At 46.5% G+C, this 19,702-nt stretch overlaps 1 protein-coding gene across 1 annotated transcript in view; it reads left to right on the top strand.

Moving 5' to 3' along the window:
- The window catches only part of LOC144821564 (dedicator of cytokinesis protein 2-like), a 3,201,295-nt gene that overhangs the window by 3,145,757 nt on the left and 35,836 nt on the right, over nt 1-19,702 (top strand). Inside the window, exons 46-48 of the mRNA XM_078678750.1 lie at nt 524-700; nt 8,151-8,234; nt 19,285-19,422. Coding sequence (XP_078534876.1) covers nt 524-700; nt 8,151-8,234; nt 19,285-19,422 — 399 coding nt within the window. The remainder of the gene's footprint in view (nt 1-523; nt 701-8,150; nt 8,235-19,284; nt 19,423-19,702) is intronic.

Genomic DNA, 19,702 nt, shown 5'->3' on the forward strand with positions numbered 1-19,702 from the left:
CAGGAGTACAGATCAAGAGCACAGGTCAAGAGTACAGATCAAGAGTCCAGGTCAGGAGTACAGATCAAGAGTACAGGTCAAGAGTACAGGTCAAGAGTACAGATCAAGAGTACAGGTCAAGAGTACAGGTCAGGAGTACAGATCAAGAGTACAGGTCAAGAGTACAGGTCAAGAGTCCAGGTCAGGAGTACAGGTCAAAAGTACAGATCAAGAGACCAGGTCAGGAGTACAGGTCAGGAGTACAGGTCAGGAGTACAGATCAGGAGTTTAGATCAAGAGTGCAGGTCAGGAGTACAGATCAGGAGTTCAGGAGTACAGGTTAGGAGGACAGATCAGGAGTCCAGGTCAGGAGTACAGGTCAAGAGTACAGGTTAGGAGTGCATACCAGGAGTATAGATCACGGGTCGTGTGGTGGAAAGTGCTTGGTGACTTAAGTATTCCGAACTGTTCTGTTCTCATCATGGTCTCATCCTAATCAGCACTTATAAGACCCACCTTAATCCATTTTCACCTCTGTCCACAGAGCACAGTGAACCCTCTGGAGAACGCCATTGAGACGATGAAGAAGGCCAACGACAAGATTCTGGCTGAGATCCAACGACATCACACAGACCCCCATCTCCCCATCAACCCCCTCTCCATGCTGCTGAACGGCATCGTGGACCCCGCTGTCATGGGGGGCTTCGCCAAATACGAGACGGTGAGTGGAGCATCTGCTGTGTGATGTTATGTTGAAGGTATTTATTGAGTGCACGTACACAACGGTTTCCTGGCGCTAAGGTCCAGGGAGTGCAAAAAAGCCAGGTCTTTAAGAGCTTCCTGAATTTAGGATATGAAGTCATTGATCTAATGTCAGGAGGAAGATAATTCCAGAATTTTGGGGCCAGGACCGCAAATCTTGGACCCCCCAGTTTCTTAGGCTTAGAAGGAGTAACTAAGAGGTTGAGGTGGGAAGACCTAAGATTCCGAGTAGGGGAGTATCTCTGAACCCAAGAAGAAAAAAACACTGGACATTTGCCATAGAGTGCTTTAAATATGATGCAACCCAACTTGAATGCACTGCGTTCAGCAACCGGGAGCCAGGGTAACTTTTTCATAGAGGGGTGACATGGTGCCATCTAGGCTGGTGATAAATTAATCTAGCGGCCTGATTTTGCACCAGTTGCAGTCTTTTGGATTGATATGCTGGTATACCAAAGTAAAGAGAGTTGTCATAGTCAATATGAGAAATGAATAAAGCCAACACTACTTGGGTCAGGGCTTCGATGGTAAGAAATCTGCTAATCTTCCTGATCCTCCGGAGCTAAAAGAAACAGGTAAAAACCACTGTTCCAATCTGGGATTTCATCGACAGGTCGCTGTCAATAGTGATGCCGCGGCTTTTGATAGATCTATAAGAAAGAGGGGGGTCCCAACTCTGGCGGCCAGGAGTTGGAGTTCCAGGAGTTTGAGGGCCCTCCAATTGGGATCAATTCAGCTTTATCTGGATTTAGCTTCAAGTGATTGCCGTTCACCCAGTTACTATTGTATCGCATAGTTGTTTGAAAGTTAGAGACGCATGCTGGTGAGTTGTCAATGTCGAAAACCAATTGAAGATCATCAGCATAGTTGAAGGTGCACGCCTTCTTTTCACCCAGGGAATGAATAAGGGGATACTAAAATAAATTAAAAAGGTGCGGCGAAAGGGAGGAGCCAGGCGGCACCCCACATGTCAATTTGACTTTAGAGGAATGGAATTGAGTGATGCAAACCGCTTGCGAGTGATTCTCAAGAAAGGATACGAGCCACTTGAGGGCCCTGTATTCCTGCGTCGCTGATGCAGTTGACCAGGAGTTCGTGGTCGACCATGTCAAAAGCGGCAGAGAGATCAAGAAGCCCCATGGCCTGTGTTTTGCCCTTGTCTGCCCCATTCCTTAATTCGTCTAGAACCATCAAGATAACAGCCTCAGTGGAGTGGGAAGGTCGGAAACACGCCTGATGGGGGTCAAGAAAGTGGGATTGTTGAAGAAAAGAGCACAGGCAGTTTGCAACATGAGCTTCCAGGATCTTGGCAAAGATGGGAAGTAAGGAGATGGGGCGATAATCCTTGAGGGTTAGAGGACCTGCCCCTACTTTCTTCAGGATGGGGACAATTTCCGATTATTTGAATGCTTTGGTGGACTGACTCCTTTTTAAGGGAGTTATTCAATAACGTGGGGGGAGGGTCAGGACATGAGAGGAAAACTTGCCTTAAGATGTTTGGGCGGTACAAAAGGGGGTGGTGATGGACGGAGCATCTGAATTAATCAAACACTCACACCCAGTCACAAGATCTGGGTTTAATCCATCACCGTTCTTTAGCCCACTCTGCCACCCCAGTTCAGACATGGCTATATGCAAATCAGTCTGACCCTGTGCCTCATGGGAACAGTCCAGCCCGAACTGCAAAGCCATGTCTTCCCTGGACCGCAAACAAGCTTGAATCCAGTGGCAAAGTGAGCAAGGGACTCACGTCTCAGCATACCCTGCCACACTTATGGCAGCCAAAAGCGGTACAAAAGGGGGTGGTGATGGACGGAGCATCTGAATCAATCAAACACTCACACCCAGTCAAAAGATCTGGGTTTAATCCATCACCGTTCTTTAGCCCACTCTGCCACCCCAGTTCAGACATGGCTATATGCAAATCAGTCTGACCCTGTGCCTCATGGGAACAGTCCAGCCCGAACTGCCAAGCCATGTCTTCCCTGGACCGGAAACAAGCTTCTGGGGACAGGTTTCTGGCATTCCAGCCGTCTTCAGCCCGGCTTGCTTGAATCCAGTGGCAAAGTGAGCAAGGGACTCACGTCTGAGCATACCCTGCCACACTTATGGCGGCCAAAAGCGGTACAAAAGGGGGTGGTGATGGACGGAGCATCTGAATCAATCAAACACTCACACCCAGTCAAAAGATCTGGGTTTAATCCATCCCCGTTCTTTAGCCCACTCTGCCACCCCAGTTCAGACATGGCTATATGCAAATCAGTCTGACCCTGTGCCTCCTGGGAACAGTCCAGCCCGAACTGCCAAGCCATGTCTTCCCTGGACCGGAAACAAGCTTCCGGGGACAGGTTTCTGGCATTCCAGCTGTCTTCAGTCCGGCTTGCTTGAATCCAGTGACAAAGCGAGCAAGGGACTCACGTCTCAGCATACCCTGCCACACTTATGGTGGCCAAAAGCGGTACAAAAGGGGGTGGTGATGGACGGAGCATCTGAATCAATCAAACACTCACACCCAGTCAAAAGATCTGGGTTTAATCCATCACCGTTCTTTAGCCCACTCTGCCACCCCAGTTCAGACATGGCTATATGCAAATCAGTCTGACCCCGTGCCTCATGGGAACAGTCCAGCCCGAACTGCAAAGCCATGTCTTTCCTGGACTGGAAACAAGCTTCAGGGGACCGGTTTCTGGCATTCCAGCCGTCTTCAGCCCGGCTTGCTTGAATCCAGTGGCAAAGTGAGCAAGGGACTCACGTCTGAGCATACCCTGCCACACTTATGGCGGCCAAAAGTGGTACAAAAGGGGGTGGTGATGGACGGAGCATCTGAATCAATCAAACACTCACACCCAGTCAAAAGATCTGGGTTTAATCCATCGCCGTTCTTTAGCCCACTCTGCCACCCCAGTTCAGACATGGCTATAAGCAAATCAGTCTGACCCTGTGCCTCCTGGGAACAGTCCAGCTCGAACTGCCAAGCCATGTCTTCCCTGGACCGGAAACAAGCTTCCGGGGACAGGTTTCTGGCATTCCAGCTGTCTTCAGTCCGGCTTGCTTGAATCCAGTGACAAAGCGAGCAAGGGACTCACGTCTGAGCATACCCTGCCACACTTATGGTGGCCAAAAGCGGTACAAAAGGGGGTGGTGATGGACGGAGCATCTGAATCAATCAAACACTCACACCCAGTCAAAAGATCTGGGTTTAATCCATCACCGTTCTTTAGCCCACTCTGCCACCCCAGTTCAGACATGGCTATATGCAAATCAGTCTGACCCTGTGCCTCATGGGAACAGTCCAGCCCGAACTGCAAAGCCATGTCTTCCCTGGACCGGAAACAAGCTTCAGGGGACCGGTTTCTGGCATTCCAGCCGTCTTCAGCCCGGCTTGCTTGAATCCAGTGGCAAAGTGAGCAAGGGACTCACGTCTGAGCATACCCTGCCACACTTATGGCGGCCAAAAGCGGTACAAAATGGGGTGGTGATGGACGGAGCATCTGAATCAATCAAACACTCACACCCAGTCAAAAGATCTGGGTTTAATCCATCACCGTTCTTTAGCCCACTCTGCCACCCCAGTTCAGACATGGCTATATGCAAATCAGTCTGACCCTGTGCCTCCTGGGAACAGTCCAGCCCGAACTACCAAGCCATGTCTTCCCTGGACCGGAAACAAGCTTCCGGGGACAGGTTTCTGGCATTCCAGCTGTCTTCAGTCCGGCTTGCTTGAATCCAGTGACAAAGTGAGCAAGGGACTCACGTCTGAGCATACCCTGCCACACTTATGGCGGCCAAAAGCGGTACAAAAGGGGGTGGTGATGGACGGAGCATCTGAATCAATCAAACACTCACACCCAGTCAAAAGATCTGGGTTTAATCCATCACCGTTCTTTAGCCCACTCTGCCACCCCAGTTCAGACATGGCTATGTGCAAATCAGTCTGACCCTGTGCCTCATGGGAACAGTCCAGCCCGAACTGCCAAGCCATGTCTTCCCTGGACCGGAAACAAGCTTCCGGGGACCGGTTTCTGGCATTCCAGCTGTCTTCAGTCCGGCTTGCTTGAATCCAGTGGCAAAGTGAGCAAGGGACTCACGTCTGAGCATACCCTGCCACACTTATGGCGGCCAAAAGCGGTCCATCAAGGAACCTGGTCGGCCTTCATCAGTAGGCTCGAGAAGGCTTCTTTGGCGATAGGAGTAAACTGCTCCAAGGAGTGAGCGTTCCTGAGGGGAAACATCCTTTACAACGCAACTTTTACCACGCAGTGCCTTTACAACGCAGGTTTTTCAACGCAAGTCATTACAATGAATTGCGCTGGGGGGCGCTCTAGGATAGGTAATAGTTTAATTTACTATCCAACACCTTCCCTACTATCCACGGGGACTGGAGTTGGAATAGTAAATTAAACTATTCACTATCCAGCACCCCCCAACGCAAGTCGTTGTAACGACTTGCGTTGAAAAACCTGCGTTGTAAAGGCATGCGTAGTAAAAGCATGCGTTGTAACAACGTACATCCGTTCCTGAGCGGGAGTGTCTGAGCTATAAGGGGAAAGGGAGCAGGAATACTAGTCTTGATGGTGATAATTGTATCAATGAAATAAGTGTTGAGTGAGTCTCCTAGTGCTTGAGTGGGGGCAAGTTTCGCCGTAACTCTGTCCGGATTGGAAAGCTCGGCCACAATAGCGAAGATGTCCTTAGATCTATTGGTGGAGCTCAGTATTTTATTGGAAAAATGAGTTGCCTTAGTTTGTAAAATGGCATTTTCATACTGTTTGAGTAGGGTTAGGTATAGGATAGGAAGGGCAAGTTTTAAAAAAATTTAAACTTCAGAAAACCAGCGATGAGCAGCGTGGCTTCTGACTGTATAGACCTTCCTATAAGGGGCATAACTGTCCCTGGCTGCCACTAGCCAAGATGTAATGCTTTCTTCATGCTTGTTAATCGAGAACAGTTCAGATGGACCCGAAGTAGCCAGCAATTTATAGAAATCATCAATGTTGCAACGGCTCCAGTTTCTTGCCATAGGGCTTTCCTTGGCTTGGAGCTCCACCAAATAGAAGTTGCTGAGGGAGAATTTAATAAAGTAGTGATCTGACCAAGTACACGGAGAGACCCTCAAATTAGTAACCGTCAGGTTAGATGTCCAAACTTGGTCAAGGGTGTGGCCTTTGATATGAGTGGGAGCTTTTAAATGTTGGACACGATTCAGTCCCCCGAATAAATCAGACAATTCGACTGACCACCACCCGTTGCATCATTTGCCCAATAGTTCAAATCCCCAATAATTAGAATCTTGGCGTAGTTAATAGCTAAGTGGGATATTTTTTCAGCCAATTGTTCGAGGGAAAAGTGGCATGTGATAGTGGGGGTGTGTAGATTAGGACACAGCTCAAGGGGGTATGTGGGGGTCTAGTTTTTTGGTTTAGCTTTCAGTTGAAGGTATGCCTAGGGCAGTGAGGGAGGAGAACTTTAGCTTCTGATGGACTATAGCGGCGACCCCTCCCCCTATCTTTCCGGGGTCCCTATTAGCTTGGAGACTCTAATAGTTGCTGGGAAGAGCGGCTCGTATGTCCGGGGTGGACTCTGCTAAGAGCCAGGTTTCGGAAAGAAGGAGTAGCTCAGTTAAACAACTAATAGAAATTTAAATATTTCTCCTTGTCACTCCTGCTCTGGGGAGGGGTAGGTTTTAGCAATGCCCCGGATATATGCTGTGTTGTAAATCTGGGTCAGTGCCAAAATCCATGGGTCCTGAGTGGGAGTAACCACAGCAACCCCCATGGCGCGCCTCCCTGACAGTTTAAGGCAATGCAGCGACTTGCACTGCATCACCCTAACCCGTTTCTACAAGTCCATGAGATCTATGCAAGGTGGCTTCAAGTGCCTTGTAGATATGAGCCTGCGCAGTGCGCCAACGGAGCATCCAAAAAGGTGACGATCCTGGTGTGCAAAGGGCTCCCACCCACAGCAACACCAATGGAACGCCTCTTTCACACAAAGTGCTGCGTGTAAAGGAACCATATTTACAAGGACAGGGAAAGCCACGCAGGGTGGCTTTTCCTGTTCTTGTAAATATGGAGCAGTAACATGCGCCGCAAGTATGTCACAAAAAGTGATGCACTGGTGGCGCAGGGGTTTTATAAATCTGCCCCAAAGTGTTAACTTTTGATGTCAGAGATTTTATTTATTTATTTATATATTTATTGAGCTTATAAAGCGCGACAGCTACCCGAAAGGGTTTCCCGGCGCTAAGAAATGACAACTAACAGTAGGCTACAAGAAGAGCATAATTATTGGTTTGAAATGCCAGGTCTTAACAGCTTTACGGAAACGAGCATGACAGTTCTTGGAACGAATGTCTAAAGGAAGAGAGTTCCATAGCTTGGGCCCTAGAAAAGCAACTGATCTTTCGCCCATTCTGGACAATCGAAACTTAGGTACAGTAAAAAGAATTTGAGAAGAGGACCGGAGGGGACGGGTAGGGGCGTAGACATTAACAAGGGTTTGCAAGTAGCTACGAGCAGTTCTCATCCTGATCTTATGCATATAGCTGAGTGCCTTAAATTTCGCACGGCTGTCCACCTTCAGCCAGTGAAGATCACGGAGACGTCCAGTTATATGGTCAGTTTTACGACAACCGCTGAGCAGACGTGCTGCGGCGTTCTGCACTAATTGGAGGCGTCTAGTGACTGCCTTGGTCACCCCCAGATAGAGTATATTACCATAGTCCAACCGGGAGGTGACCAAGGCGTTCACCACAGACCTCTGGGTGTCAGTAGGCAGCATCCATAAAATCTTCTTCAGCCAACGTAAAATGGTAAAGCAGGTAGACGAGACTTTGTTGACCTGACAGTGCATTGTCAGACCACTGTCAATAACCACCCCTAGCTTAGGCACATGCTCAGATGGGGACGGAAGCAGACCTAACTCAGAAGGCCAGTGTCTGGAGGTCCAGAGATCTTCCTTAATCCTTGGAGGAGGAGATGAGAATGTGTGTGACAGGGATCAACAGTTCACTTTTGCCTGGTTTCCAGCGGGTCATGACTTGGCAATCCGGATCGGGTTTCTGCATGCTCGGGAGGCAGGAGGCCAGCCTTGAAATCGGCAGCCTCCCGCCTAAATCGGGAGGGTCGGCGTGTATTGAGTTTGCTTCCTCACTCTAACATTCCTCTGTCCATTTGGACTTACAAGTGCTCCACTCAGCTCCCCAGTTGGGTTTCTGACCCGGAAGTGATCCAGTGATGGCAGTTGTCTTCACAATCACTGAGTTCAGAGATAGATGAAGTTGATTCAACATCTATACAGTTCCGCTGAGAGCCGGTCGCCTGCTAAGAGTTTCTGTCTGTGTATGCTGAGGCATGTGTATAGAGTTCAGTGAATACTTCTCAGCTTGGTGTGTTCTTTTTTTGTTTCAGGCCTTTTTCCATGACAAGTACATGTCCGCTCACCCGGAAGCCCACGAGAGCATCCTTCAGCTCAAGGACCTCATTGCCTGGCAGGTGAGTACCCAGCCGTATGGGTAAATTAAACGTAAATCCGTTTTGTAAAGCGCAAACTACTCACCCTTACAGGTCTCAAGGCGCTGGCGGCCGTCGTGGACTTTAAGGGCCGGATGTAGGTAATCTCGATTCACCTACTCTTAAATACCGAATCATACCGATTCGGTATTTAAGAGTAGGTAAATTGGAAGTAGGCAGATGCAGGTAATTTTTCTTTTTCAATTACCAAATCTGTAAGATTCGGTATTTACCGATTCGGTAAATACCGAATCAGTATTTGCCATTGATTCCTATGGGCCTTGAAGCCCATAGGAATCAATTGGATATACCGAATCGCTAATTACTGAATCGGTAAATTCCTAATCCTGCCAGGGGGAACGGGGTGTCACTTTGACACCCTGTAGCACCCCAATGTCAGGCTTGTGTGCCATGTGGCACACATACATGCCCTAAGGGCATGTCTGTGTGTCACATTGCACAGGTGTGCATGCACAGATGTGCATATAAACAGGAATTCGTTATTTACCATGTAATAGTATTACATGGCAAATAACACATTTTTAGGGGCCTGTGGCACTGTTTAAAGCGCCACCTACATCTGCATTTACAGATTCGGTATTTTTACCAAGTCTGTATTTACCAGTTCGGTAATTTTACCGATTCGGTAAAAATACAGAATCTGTAAATACATGCCCCCTACATTGGAAAAGGCATTTACCGGTCGGTAACGGCCGAATTCGGCCGTTACCGACCGGTAAATGCCTACCTACATCGGGCCCTAAGTGAGCTATTGCTCCGAGTCACATGGTGCTGAGCTGAGCTGCCGCTGGAGCCGGGAATCGAACTGTGAGCCCTGTGCTCTGAAGTCAGCTGCCCTGGCTGCTGCACCACACCACAGCCCCTGCCCCCCCCCATCGCATGAAACCCTTAGTTTACTACTAGTGATACAGTAATTCAATTTAACTCAATTACTTTTTATTGTTTGATTATTTAAAATCCTGCAATATATAAAACCAGAATTCATTATGACAAATATATTTAGAACAAAAAATACTTTTAAGATAAAAATCATAGATTATTATATTAAAAAGGTCATCCATTGTTAAAATATAGCTTCTCAGAATAGTGCAAATCTTATTGCACAAATTAACTTTTAAATACGTCCTCTATGTTCTCTGCAATTAAAATAATCAGGGTCTAATTTCTTTCTTAGCATTAGTATGAATTTTACAAATGCAGAGTTCAAGACAATACCATTTGATTTTAGACATCTTGTAAGTGCTTGATGACAAGTCCATGTCCACAATAAATTTCTTCTTTCAGCCTTTAGTTTCGGGCATATAGTGATACAGTAAGAGAGGGGAGGAGAGGGAGTCAACAGAAGGAAGGACTGACCACCATGTTCAGAGGATCGGACGATGGATTACTCCATATAAGAACATTGGAATGTTGGCAGCTCCATTTCAAACAATGGAGCGCTCCGGGCTTATAATGGCTGGTAGAAGCCCGGAGCTCCAACATTCCAATGCTTCTGAACAAAGGCTCCAGGGAGCCTGGGGGGATTCCAATTCCCTCGCGCTTCCATAAGGCTTTGTTTTGTTTGTTAGAACATTCTGCCCTCTAGTGGCAGAATGTTCCAACAGGTTTATAACCCTTTGTAGCAGGGCTATAACGGCAATTAAAGTCCCGCTGCTTTGTTAAAGTCCCTCTCTTTCGGCTGGGGCCTTTAACGCTGCAGCGGGCCTTTAATAGCCGGTATAGCCCGCTACGGCGGACTATAAGGCTATAATACTCAGTTCTAGGAGAAACGCAGGGGCGTGGACAAAGATAGAACTTTGGAGAAGACTGCAGGCCTGATTGAAAGTGCAGAGTACCGTATGTACTCCACCAGCACGACGGAGTAAACTACTCCATCATCTTGATGGAATACCTGCCCTCCACATTAGGGGATGTCCCCCGTCCCCACGGATATCTCTAGCCATTGGAATAAGCCACCATTATGGCGGTTCCTATCAATGTGCTTGATGTTTGATGGACAGCTCTGTCAAATTGGTGGGTGTTTGTCAAACGTTTAAAAAGGTTTTTTAAACAAATTCCCAAATAAGGAATTTGTTGTAAAAAAAAAATCAAAACTAATCATCCCCCACTGCACAGGAGTTGGCTCCCAGGGTGTGGGGGTCATTTAAACATTTTGACTGTCCCTTACGGCCAGGTTTTACCCGACAGTGAAGGACAGTGAAAACTGGCCATTTGACCGCGCACTCTAAATCGGGCAGGTGGCGGAGACGCTACTAATCCGACAGCTCGTGCTCTTTAAGGCCGTCAGACCACTATCTCGGTGACGGGATGCAGGTCTACCTGCCTGGGAATTAGGGGAGACAGGGAGGATAAAAATGTCAGACCGCAAGATACTGTGGCTGGAGAGGCTGCGTCCTTGGTCCACGCCTGGCCTGGTGAGCCTGAGAGAGCCCGCCTCCAGATCAAAAAGGGGATCTCTCCATAGGAATATGTGACACTTGAAGTAGCCAGTAGGGTTGTTGCAATTTACTCTCTCAGACACTAACAACTTGGGCCCAGTGGTGCAGGTGGATAAACACCTGAGGAGGCATACACCGAAGCCTTGGGCATGCGCAGTCCGAAGGGTTGTATCTGCCTTCGGATGCTTCGTGATGGCCCGGCCACGAGGTACATCATCTTTCAGTTTAAATTAGGTGAGGCTGACTCCTTAGAAAAACTTAAGACCTGTTTTATGTCTTAATTCCTTCCCAAAAAGAGTGATGATCACTCTCCTCGGTGAAGCCAGAAGCCTTTTGATTCTTTTTCAAGAGGCTCATAGAACAAATCCAGTACAGCGCCTTGAGAACCTCACGGGTGAGTAGCGCGCTTTATAAAACGCTGATTGATTGATTGATTGATGAGCTTGAAAAGTGCAACTGTGATGGAACTTTACACTTCTTCAGAAGCTTTTACTAAAAACATGCACACTAAATATTCTGACAATGGCCCAGGCCTCTTGCACAGATGAATTTCTCTCCCACAGCTCTGCTTTGAACTTAACGAGTCTGTGTGGTAACTCAAAGAAAGACCAGACAGTGAGTCCGCAACGTGCATATGTGGTCGCCTTGTACACTCTGTGCGAAAAAATGGACAACTTCTACAACATCTACAAAAATCGCAGGAGAGTGTAGCCCACACTGAAATGTCTTAGGGGCAAATTATCAATGAACGGCGCGCGTTACACCAGAACATGGGCTTCTATTGGAATTCTCAAGGGCATATTATCAAGCCCATTATCGACGCTTTAGCGGCAGTTTCCTGCCGATAAAGCGGTGATAATTTTAACCCCTTCCTTGATAATATGCCTCTTAATCTCCCAAGACCTCAAGATCTTTCTCTCGAAAAGCTAATGTCGAGCTCTAAGTGCATGGTTCTTGAACTTTGCGTTAGGTCAGGCTCTTCGTCCAGATCACCGCCCACCGACCATGAAAAATCACAGACGGCCAAAGTCTGGCATAAGAAGAAAAGATACTGGGTGGAACTAAGAGAAGTGGCCTGGGGGAGAGACAGTTTGTGGGAGACACAAAAGCACATGGCCTGACCCCAGATGAAAGGATCACACACCTCTTCCCTAAAGACTGATTCACGACACTTTCCCATCCAGCTATCATCCGCTATCCTAGTCCTCAGCGCCGTGATATCCCTCGGGATAAATGTTGCGCTCTACAAATAAATAAATAAAATCAGGAGAGAGAAGGGAGAAGGGGTGATTTTTGGGAGAAGCTAGTCTTCATAGAAAATTGTGATTATGCTCTCTTCGGGACAAAAGATCACTTTAAGCTCTTTGCAGCAAGTATTTATTCATTTAGTTCACCGTTCTAACATGGCCATGTGCAATTTTAGAACGGTTAATTGAAAAGGGTCTCTGTTATACACATGCGCATGTGACCTATCATACCAGGCATGCACCATGTGTCGTCTCCACGCACTTGTGCACAGCACTTGCATCATGAATAATAAGTGCAAATTGCTGGCCACTTTCAAATGAGTTGCATGCACATGTCTTTACAGCATGTGCACACACAGGTCAGGGAAAAGCATTGGCAAAGTCAATAGAGTGGCCTTTTGAAGCTGCAACCTATTGGACTTGCCAATGTTATGTTGATTTATATAGCGCACTAATCCCCTTAGAGGGTACCAAGGCACTTATGTAGCTGCATGGTTCCCAACGCTTGTTTGTTTGCATTCTGGAAATCGTAGTCCCACGACTGCAGGGATTGACTTCCAGCAGACGCGAGTCACGCTTCGGTGTCGCCTTAGTAGGGATCAGAAATAGAGCAGCGCCTCAGAGCTATAGAACACGTCACACGACAGTTTATACCTTTTCAGATAGCTGAAAAAACGCTGACTTTATGGCCCATCTGCAGTGGAACCGCGCACTGCAGGAGGGTCTCACACTAAGAGATGCTCAGAAACAACTTAGGGGTCCATTACCATGTCGGGCGGATCGCCACCGCCATGGTGGCGGTGGCGATCCGCCCAACAGAAATGCCCGCCACCCTCTTCCCCCCCGCCACCCTCTTCCCCCCCGCCACATTACAATGGCAGGGGGACCGCAGCGGAGGCAAGCACCGCCCGCCACTTTTCGCCCCGGTCGCCTTGCGGCCGGGGCGGAAAAGGGTTCATATGGTGGCGGTGTCTATTAGACACCGCCAGCCATATTTGGATGCGTGCAAATAGGTGACTTTCCGTGGCGGCGATGCCGCCACAGAAAGGCAGGCGGTCTTTGCTGTGGAGGGCCCCTGCGGCCCCCCCTGGTGAAGGCCGAGGTGGGAGTGCACAGGGGGGGTACCTATGGTACCCCCCTTAATTTGCATGTACAAAGCGGCAGGCACCACGCGGTGCCTGCCGCTTTGTATATGCAAAGGCGAAAATGCATTTTTACCATTGTGGCGGGCGGTGCAGAATGCACCGCCCGCCACAATGCTAAAAATGAAGGATGTGCCCGCCACTGTGGCGGGCACATCCTAATTCCCCCAACGGGACCCCCGCCCATATGGCGGGCGGTCCAGAATACCGATAGGGTACCGGGCGGACAAAGTCCGCCCGTCATCCTAATGAGGCCCTAAGTGTTTGTCAAACTGTAGTAACATGCTACACAAATGGAAGTTAAATGAGCTCCTTTATTATGCGACCAAGCGTTCCGCGTCTTCCATGCGACTGACTACTCCAACCGTCATTTCTCACATTCTAACCTCAACATTCCACGTACTACTGATGTCATAACATCACCCTTACACATCTCCCCCCTTTTAAACACAAATGAAAAAGGTTATATAAATCATATTGAAAAAGTATAATCATGTCAATGATACATTTTAAATTGTGAAATTCACCTTGTAGCCTAAGGGTAAAAAAAGGTATGTAATCTAGCTTAATTGATTCATCACAAAGATAATCACCTAATATCATGGCATGCTAAAATAATCAGATTGGCCTTTTAGTTAATTTATCAGTGGGAGGCACAGGAATGAAATTTAAATCAATTCCACTATTATCTTGTCCCAGGTTTTCTTCACCACCTCTTGACTGATCTTGCGCTTGTCTACCCCTCTCAGTTACTTCATTCTTCACAACACTCTCTTGGTGCTCTGTAGTTTCACTATTGTCTTCTAGGTTGTGTCCTACCATTTAGTGTTTCTAGTATTTCTACTTTAAATTCCAGACCTTACCAACTTCTAATCTGACCACATTATTTAATAGTTGTTTAATGCATTTAGCTTCAAAGTGAGCTGTGTTTAAACCCATGTCTCTTGTTGTTTTTTTTTTCATTCTTCTCTTTTGTTTATTATTTTTTCTCTGACCTTTCCCAAACACCAGTTCACACTCATATGAGTTGGTAACCATCCTGGGTTAAACTTTGATCTAGGTTTCCTTCCTCTCATTATTTCAAATGCGTAAAACCCTGTGCATACTACTTCTGTTGATCGTTATGACCAAGGAGTTGTATGCACTTGCGTTACCCAACAAGAATTGTTTTTTAATGCTAACTGAATGGCCCCCTTGAGAACTCTGTTAAAGCATTCTACCATTCAATTTCCGCTTGGATTGCAAAGGGATGTTGTCCAGTGGCAAACCGCACATTTAAAAAAAATATTCCATAGCTTTCTCTGAGACAGATTGTACGCCATTGTCACTCAGTAAACAGCTGGGAATCCCTTCCTTCTGGAAAACCCCATCTATGAACCCCAGTATTGTATCCATATATGTTTTGTAATTAATTTTGATGTAAGTCGGTGCGCAAATACATCCATCAATACTACAATATATTTGTGAGTATTCCCAATTGGCCCAATAATGTCAACTACTACCTTTTCCAAGGAGCTTTTGGGCACTCAAATGTGTTGCTCATAGGAGGTCTCAATGGGGAAACATCCTTTAAAACGCAACTTTTACCACGCAGTGCTTTTATATCGCAACTTTTACAATGCAAACCATTACAACGCATTGCGCTGGGGGGCGCTCTAGGATAGGGAATAGATTTAATTTACTATCCAACACCTTCCCTAGTGTCCACGGGGACTGCAGTTGGAATAGTAAATTAAACTATTCTCTATCCAGCGCCCCAAAGCGCTATGCGTTGTAATGGTATGCGTTGTAAAAACTGCGATGTAAAAGCATGCGATGTAAAAGCATGCGTTGTAATGTCATACATCCGTCTCAATGTCTTCAAGGGTTGATTAGCTGACATGCACACATGGCATTATCTGACTACCTCCTTATCAATACCTGCCCACCAATATAAACTTTTAATTCACGATTTTGTTTTTATTATATGTAGGCACACAGAAATATTTTTTCCTCAAAGCAGAAGGAGGAATGATCTTTCCCCTCTAACTGAGATCCTTCCACAATCGCCAGTGCATTTGTCTTTCTGAATAAATACTCTACTTTGTCCACAAAGTCTAACAAACAAGCTTATGGGTAAGAAGGCTAGCCTAGCTGATACTCCTGACATTCCCACTGTGGTCAAGATTTTCCCTACCAGTTTATGGTCACATCTATCTAAAAAGGGGAACAGCGTTTACAACGCAACTTTTACAACGCAGTACCTTTACCACGCAACTTTTACGACTTGCGCTGGGGGGCGCTCTAGGATAGGGAATAGTTAATTTACTATCCAAAACCTTCCCTACTATCCACGGGGACTGGAGTTGGAATAGTAAATTAAACTATTCACTATCCAGCACCTCACAGCGCAAGTCGTTGTAATGACTTGCGTTGTAAAAGTTGCGTGGTAAAGGCATGCGTTGTAAAAGCATGCGTGGTAATGACATACATCCATCTAAAAAGCACCCCTCTTCCGCATACAAATGAGGGAAAATGTTCCGAAGCCCACGTGCAGGCTGTGTCCTTTTCGCTCTATCGCTGTGTAGTTCTCTTTTGAAGGTGATGATGCTTGTGAAGCAAACACAACAATAACTCCAACTCCTGCACTATTTCTTTGTGATACAGCTGCCCCCAGATCTTTGCTGCTGGCATCACACCTGTAGTCACTGTGCTAGTTCACTGGGGGTCAAACCCTTGTGGAGCAGGGGCAGAACAAATTGCCTCCTTGATATTATCAAATTCTTGCTTCCATTCACCTGATCATGGAAACATTACATTTCTTTTTAGAAGCTTCCCGGTTGCTAATTTTGTGTAGTAACACGCTACACAAATGGAAATTATGTAAGCTCCTTTATTATGCGACCAAGTGCTCCGAGTCTTCTGAGCAACTATTTTTTCCAAATTTAGGGCCATATTATCAAGAAAGGGCGATACATTATCGCCGCTTTAATCGTCAGGAAACTGCCGCTAAAGCGGCGATAATCAGCTTGATAATATGCCCTTGAGAATTCCCATAGAAGCCCAGGTTCACACCATAACCTGGGCTTCTATGGGAATTCACAAGGGCATATTATCAAGCCCATTATCGCAGCTTTAGCGGCAGTTTCCTGCCGATAAAAGCGGCGATAATGTATCGCCCTTTCTTGATAATATGGCCCTTAATTTCTTACATTATAACTTCAACACTCCACATTCTACTGATGACATTACTTCCATTACATCACCTCTAGAAAAACTTTCATCAGTCTTTCCTTTTCTTTAGTTATACATTGTAAAGGTCTGTGCATAAAGGAAATGTGGTGCAGCACTGCCCTCTGGTGGAACATCTGAATATCGCATCTGCCTTATTGCAAGTGCTACATTTGATAATGGACTGTTGATAAGGTGGATAGATATGTTATGTTTGTAACATAGTAAGTCAACTCTAAATCAGGCCCATGGATCTGTTTGCCAGCACCGCAAATAACTCAGTACATTGACAGGAACCGCCATCATGGTATCATCATTTTGATGTTTAAAAAGTTTTGACGGATGGAACCATCAACCATGACAGCCACCTGTCAAACTTTCCAAAACTTTTTTGTTTAATAAAAAAAAAATATCAAAGTGGGAGTTTGTTTTTGAAAAAAAAATAACTAATGGCTTTAATATTCTGGGTATGGGGGACATGAATGTTTTTTTTCTGTCCATTCCATCAGGGGTTTATTGACTCTATAAGGCGACCAGAGAGTGTGTTCTGTTGATGGGGCCAAATTAGTCGCCATGAACAGAAAATGTACTGTCCTTCCAACTTTAGCTTGTGCGGGTGGACAGGATGCTCGGCTGCATCTGCAGCGCAATAGACCACGACAGAGGACCCGGCCCACAAAACTCTAAGGGCCTCATTTATGAAAACTGATGCGTCACTTTTCATTGAGCCCTCCTTGCGACACCAATGATGCGTCATATTTACAGTATGACGCATCATTGCGCAAGGAGTTACAGATACGCCAGTATTTCTGACGTATCTGTAGGCCGCAAAAGTGACGCATTGCTGGAGTGTGTCACAAAAGTGACGCAACTCCAGCAATGCGTCCTTTAACATGGGGCACGCCCCACGTGAAAGGGCCTGCGTCAATCTTACGCCTGCTGTGAGGCAGGTGGAAGAAATTGACGCATTTGCGTCCTAGAAGTGGCGCAGTGAAATCTTATAGATTTCACTGCGTCACTTCTATGACGCTTTCTTGCGTCAGAACGCCCCCCTGCATACATTATACCTGGCGCAGGTATAATGTAGCGCAGGGGTTTACAAAGTGACGCATCTACCTAGATGCGTCGCTTTGTAAATATGGTGCAACAAGGTAAATTTTTTACGCTGCTGGTGCGTCACAAAAAGTGACGCACCGGCGGCGTAAAAGTGACGCATAGCCTCATAAATGAGGCCCTAAATCAGGCCCTATGTTAGTTTGACGTTGTTAAGCACAACAGAAATTGTATTTTATATATAAGGGATATTTTATGACACCAGAGTATCACTCACATTACTGCCCAGAGATCACATTTGCCAACCTGCTTTAAAGAAAACCCAGTTACACAAGAGCTCTTTGGAAGTCCAGTTATTTACCTCTGCATGGAAAAGGTGACCCATTCTATGTCATCATTCTACAAGCTATAAACCTCCTAGGAAGGATTCTCTGAACTTCATTTTGTAATAAACTGGTCTTTTGACTGCACTGTTCCATGAATGGGAAGATGCCAGTAGAGAAAAAAGGAAACTATGAACTGAGAGAAAGACAAAAACAGAGAGTGGGAAAGCCTAAAAGAAGAGGCAGGCAGTGAAAAGGAAACTAAAATGGACAGGGGGTAAGGCATTTGAAAGCAGCCCAAGTAGGCGTCCCTCACAGGAACTGAATATGGACAAATACAAATTGGAAGTGATTGGCAAATCCAGGGAACATGGATCAGATGTTGTCAGCCCAGCATCTACTTTTTTAATGTGCATTCAGATATATTTAACTGCAAACTCTGTGAGGTTTACAAAACTCCATTTTATTTAATAATACTTATCTTTGGCCATTAAGTTATAGAAGTAGCTTCTTCTCTCACACTTTCTGATATCGACTCCCACTTTCGTCATTTAAATACATCAACCACTTAAAACATCTGGAATCTGTTCCTACTCTAAGTCCAGACCATACAATACAGCACAACATGACCTTGACTACATTGGTGATGACTCACAGGCTGTGTCCAGGCTGGGGGAAGGAGTGGTAAAGCATGTTTGTAAAAGACTCTGCACTGTCCCTGGGGGCAACATATTGAGGGGGGACATGTCTCCACCGTTTATGGAGACTATACTTTGAGGGCTGAGTTGTATCCATCTCCCTGGTGCTGATGTATCGAGGAGTAGGAAATATCCACCACCACGTTAGATGATGTATTGAGGGGTAACATGTCTTCACAATTCCTGCAGGTGATTTATGAGGGGTAGGATGTTTCCACCATCCTTAGAAGCAATGCATTGAGCGGCAATATGTCTCCACAATCTCTAGAATCAATACATCCAGGGTATGAGATGTGTACACCTTCCCTGGAGATGATGCACCAAACAGTAGGATGTGTCCTCCATCTCTGGATGCAATCCACTGAGGAGTGGGATGTGGCCATTATCGTGAGAGATGATGAATAAAGGGGTAAGATGTTGCGCCATCCCTGTAGGAAGTGAGTTGAGGGTAAGAGGTCTCCACCATCATTAGAGGCAATGCATCAAGTAGTAGATGCCCACACCATTGCCGAAGGTAATGCTTCGAAAGGTGGGCTGCCTGCACTATCCCTGGAGGTAATATATCAAAAGGTAGGGTGCCTCCACCATCACCCGCGATGGTACACCAATTAGTAGGATGTCTCCACCATCTCCTGAGATGATGCTTCAAAGTGCAGGATGATTCTACCATCATGGGAAGCGATACATCGATGGGTAGGATGTCTCCTCAATTTCTTTAGGCGATGCTTCAAGGGGTAGGATGACTCTACCATCACCGGAGATTATGCATTGAAGGTTGGGATGTCTCCACTGTCCTTGGAAATGATGCATTGAGGAGTAGAATGTTTCCACCATCCCTGGTGCCAATATATCAATGGGTAGTATGTGTCCCAGTGACCAGTGTGCCGTTGTATCCGATAGATCCCGCTCCTGGCAGAGGGCGTGCGACTCCATGGGAAGAAGGTGACCGATGACCTCCGACCTTTCCACGAGCGCATGGAGGAGTGTTTCCACCAGCTGAAGGCCAAGGTGGAGAGCCAGTATGGAGTGCGAGAGATGGTAAGTACCCGGTGATGGGGCTGGGGGTGCTACTACTTTCATCTCTTTTGCCTTAGTTTCGGTTTTCACCACTCTGACCTTTTCCTCCTCATTCTCTGCTCTGGATTCTAGTAAACTTCCTCACTTGCTCTTTTCTCCTTCTCCTCTGTCAATGCTCTCACCCAGCTCTCCTCTTTTACTCCTCTGACCCTAGTCTCCTCTTTCGTCACTCAGATTTTGGGTTGCGGGGTTCGAGGCTGGTCTTCAAGGCTGGGGGTTTGGGCTAGTTTTCAGGGACGGG

The sequence above is a fragment of the Lissotriton helveticus genome, chromosome 2_2, assembly GCF_964261635.1.
Source record: "Lissotriton helveticus chromosome 2_2, aLisHel1.1, whole genome shotgun sequence".
Taxonomy (NCBI): Eukaryota; Metazoa; Chordata; class Amphibia; order Caudata; family Salamandridae; genus Lissotriton; species Lissotriton helveticus.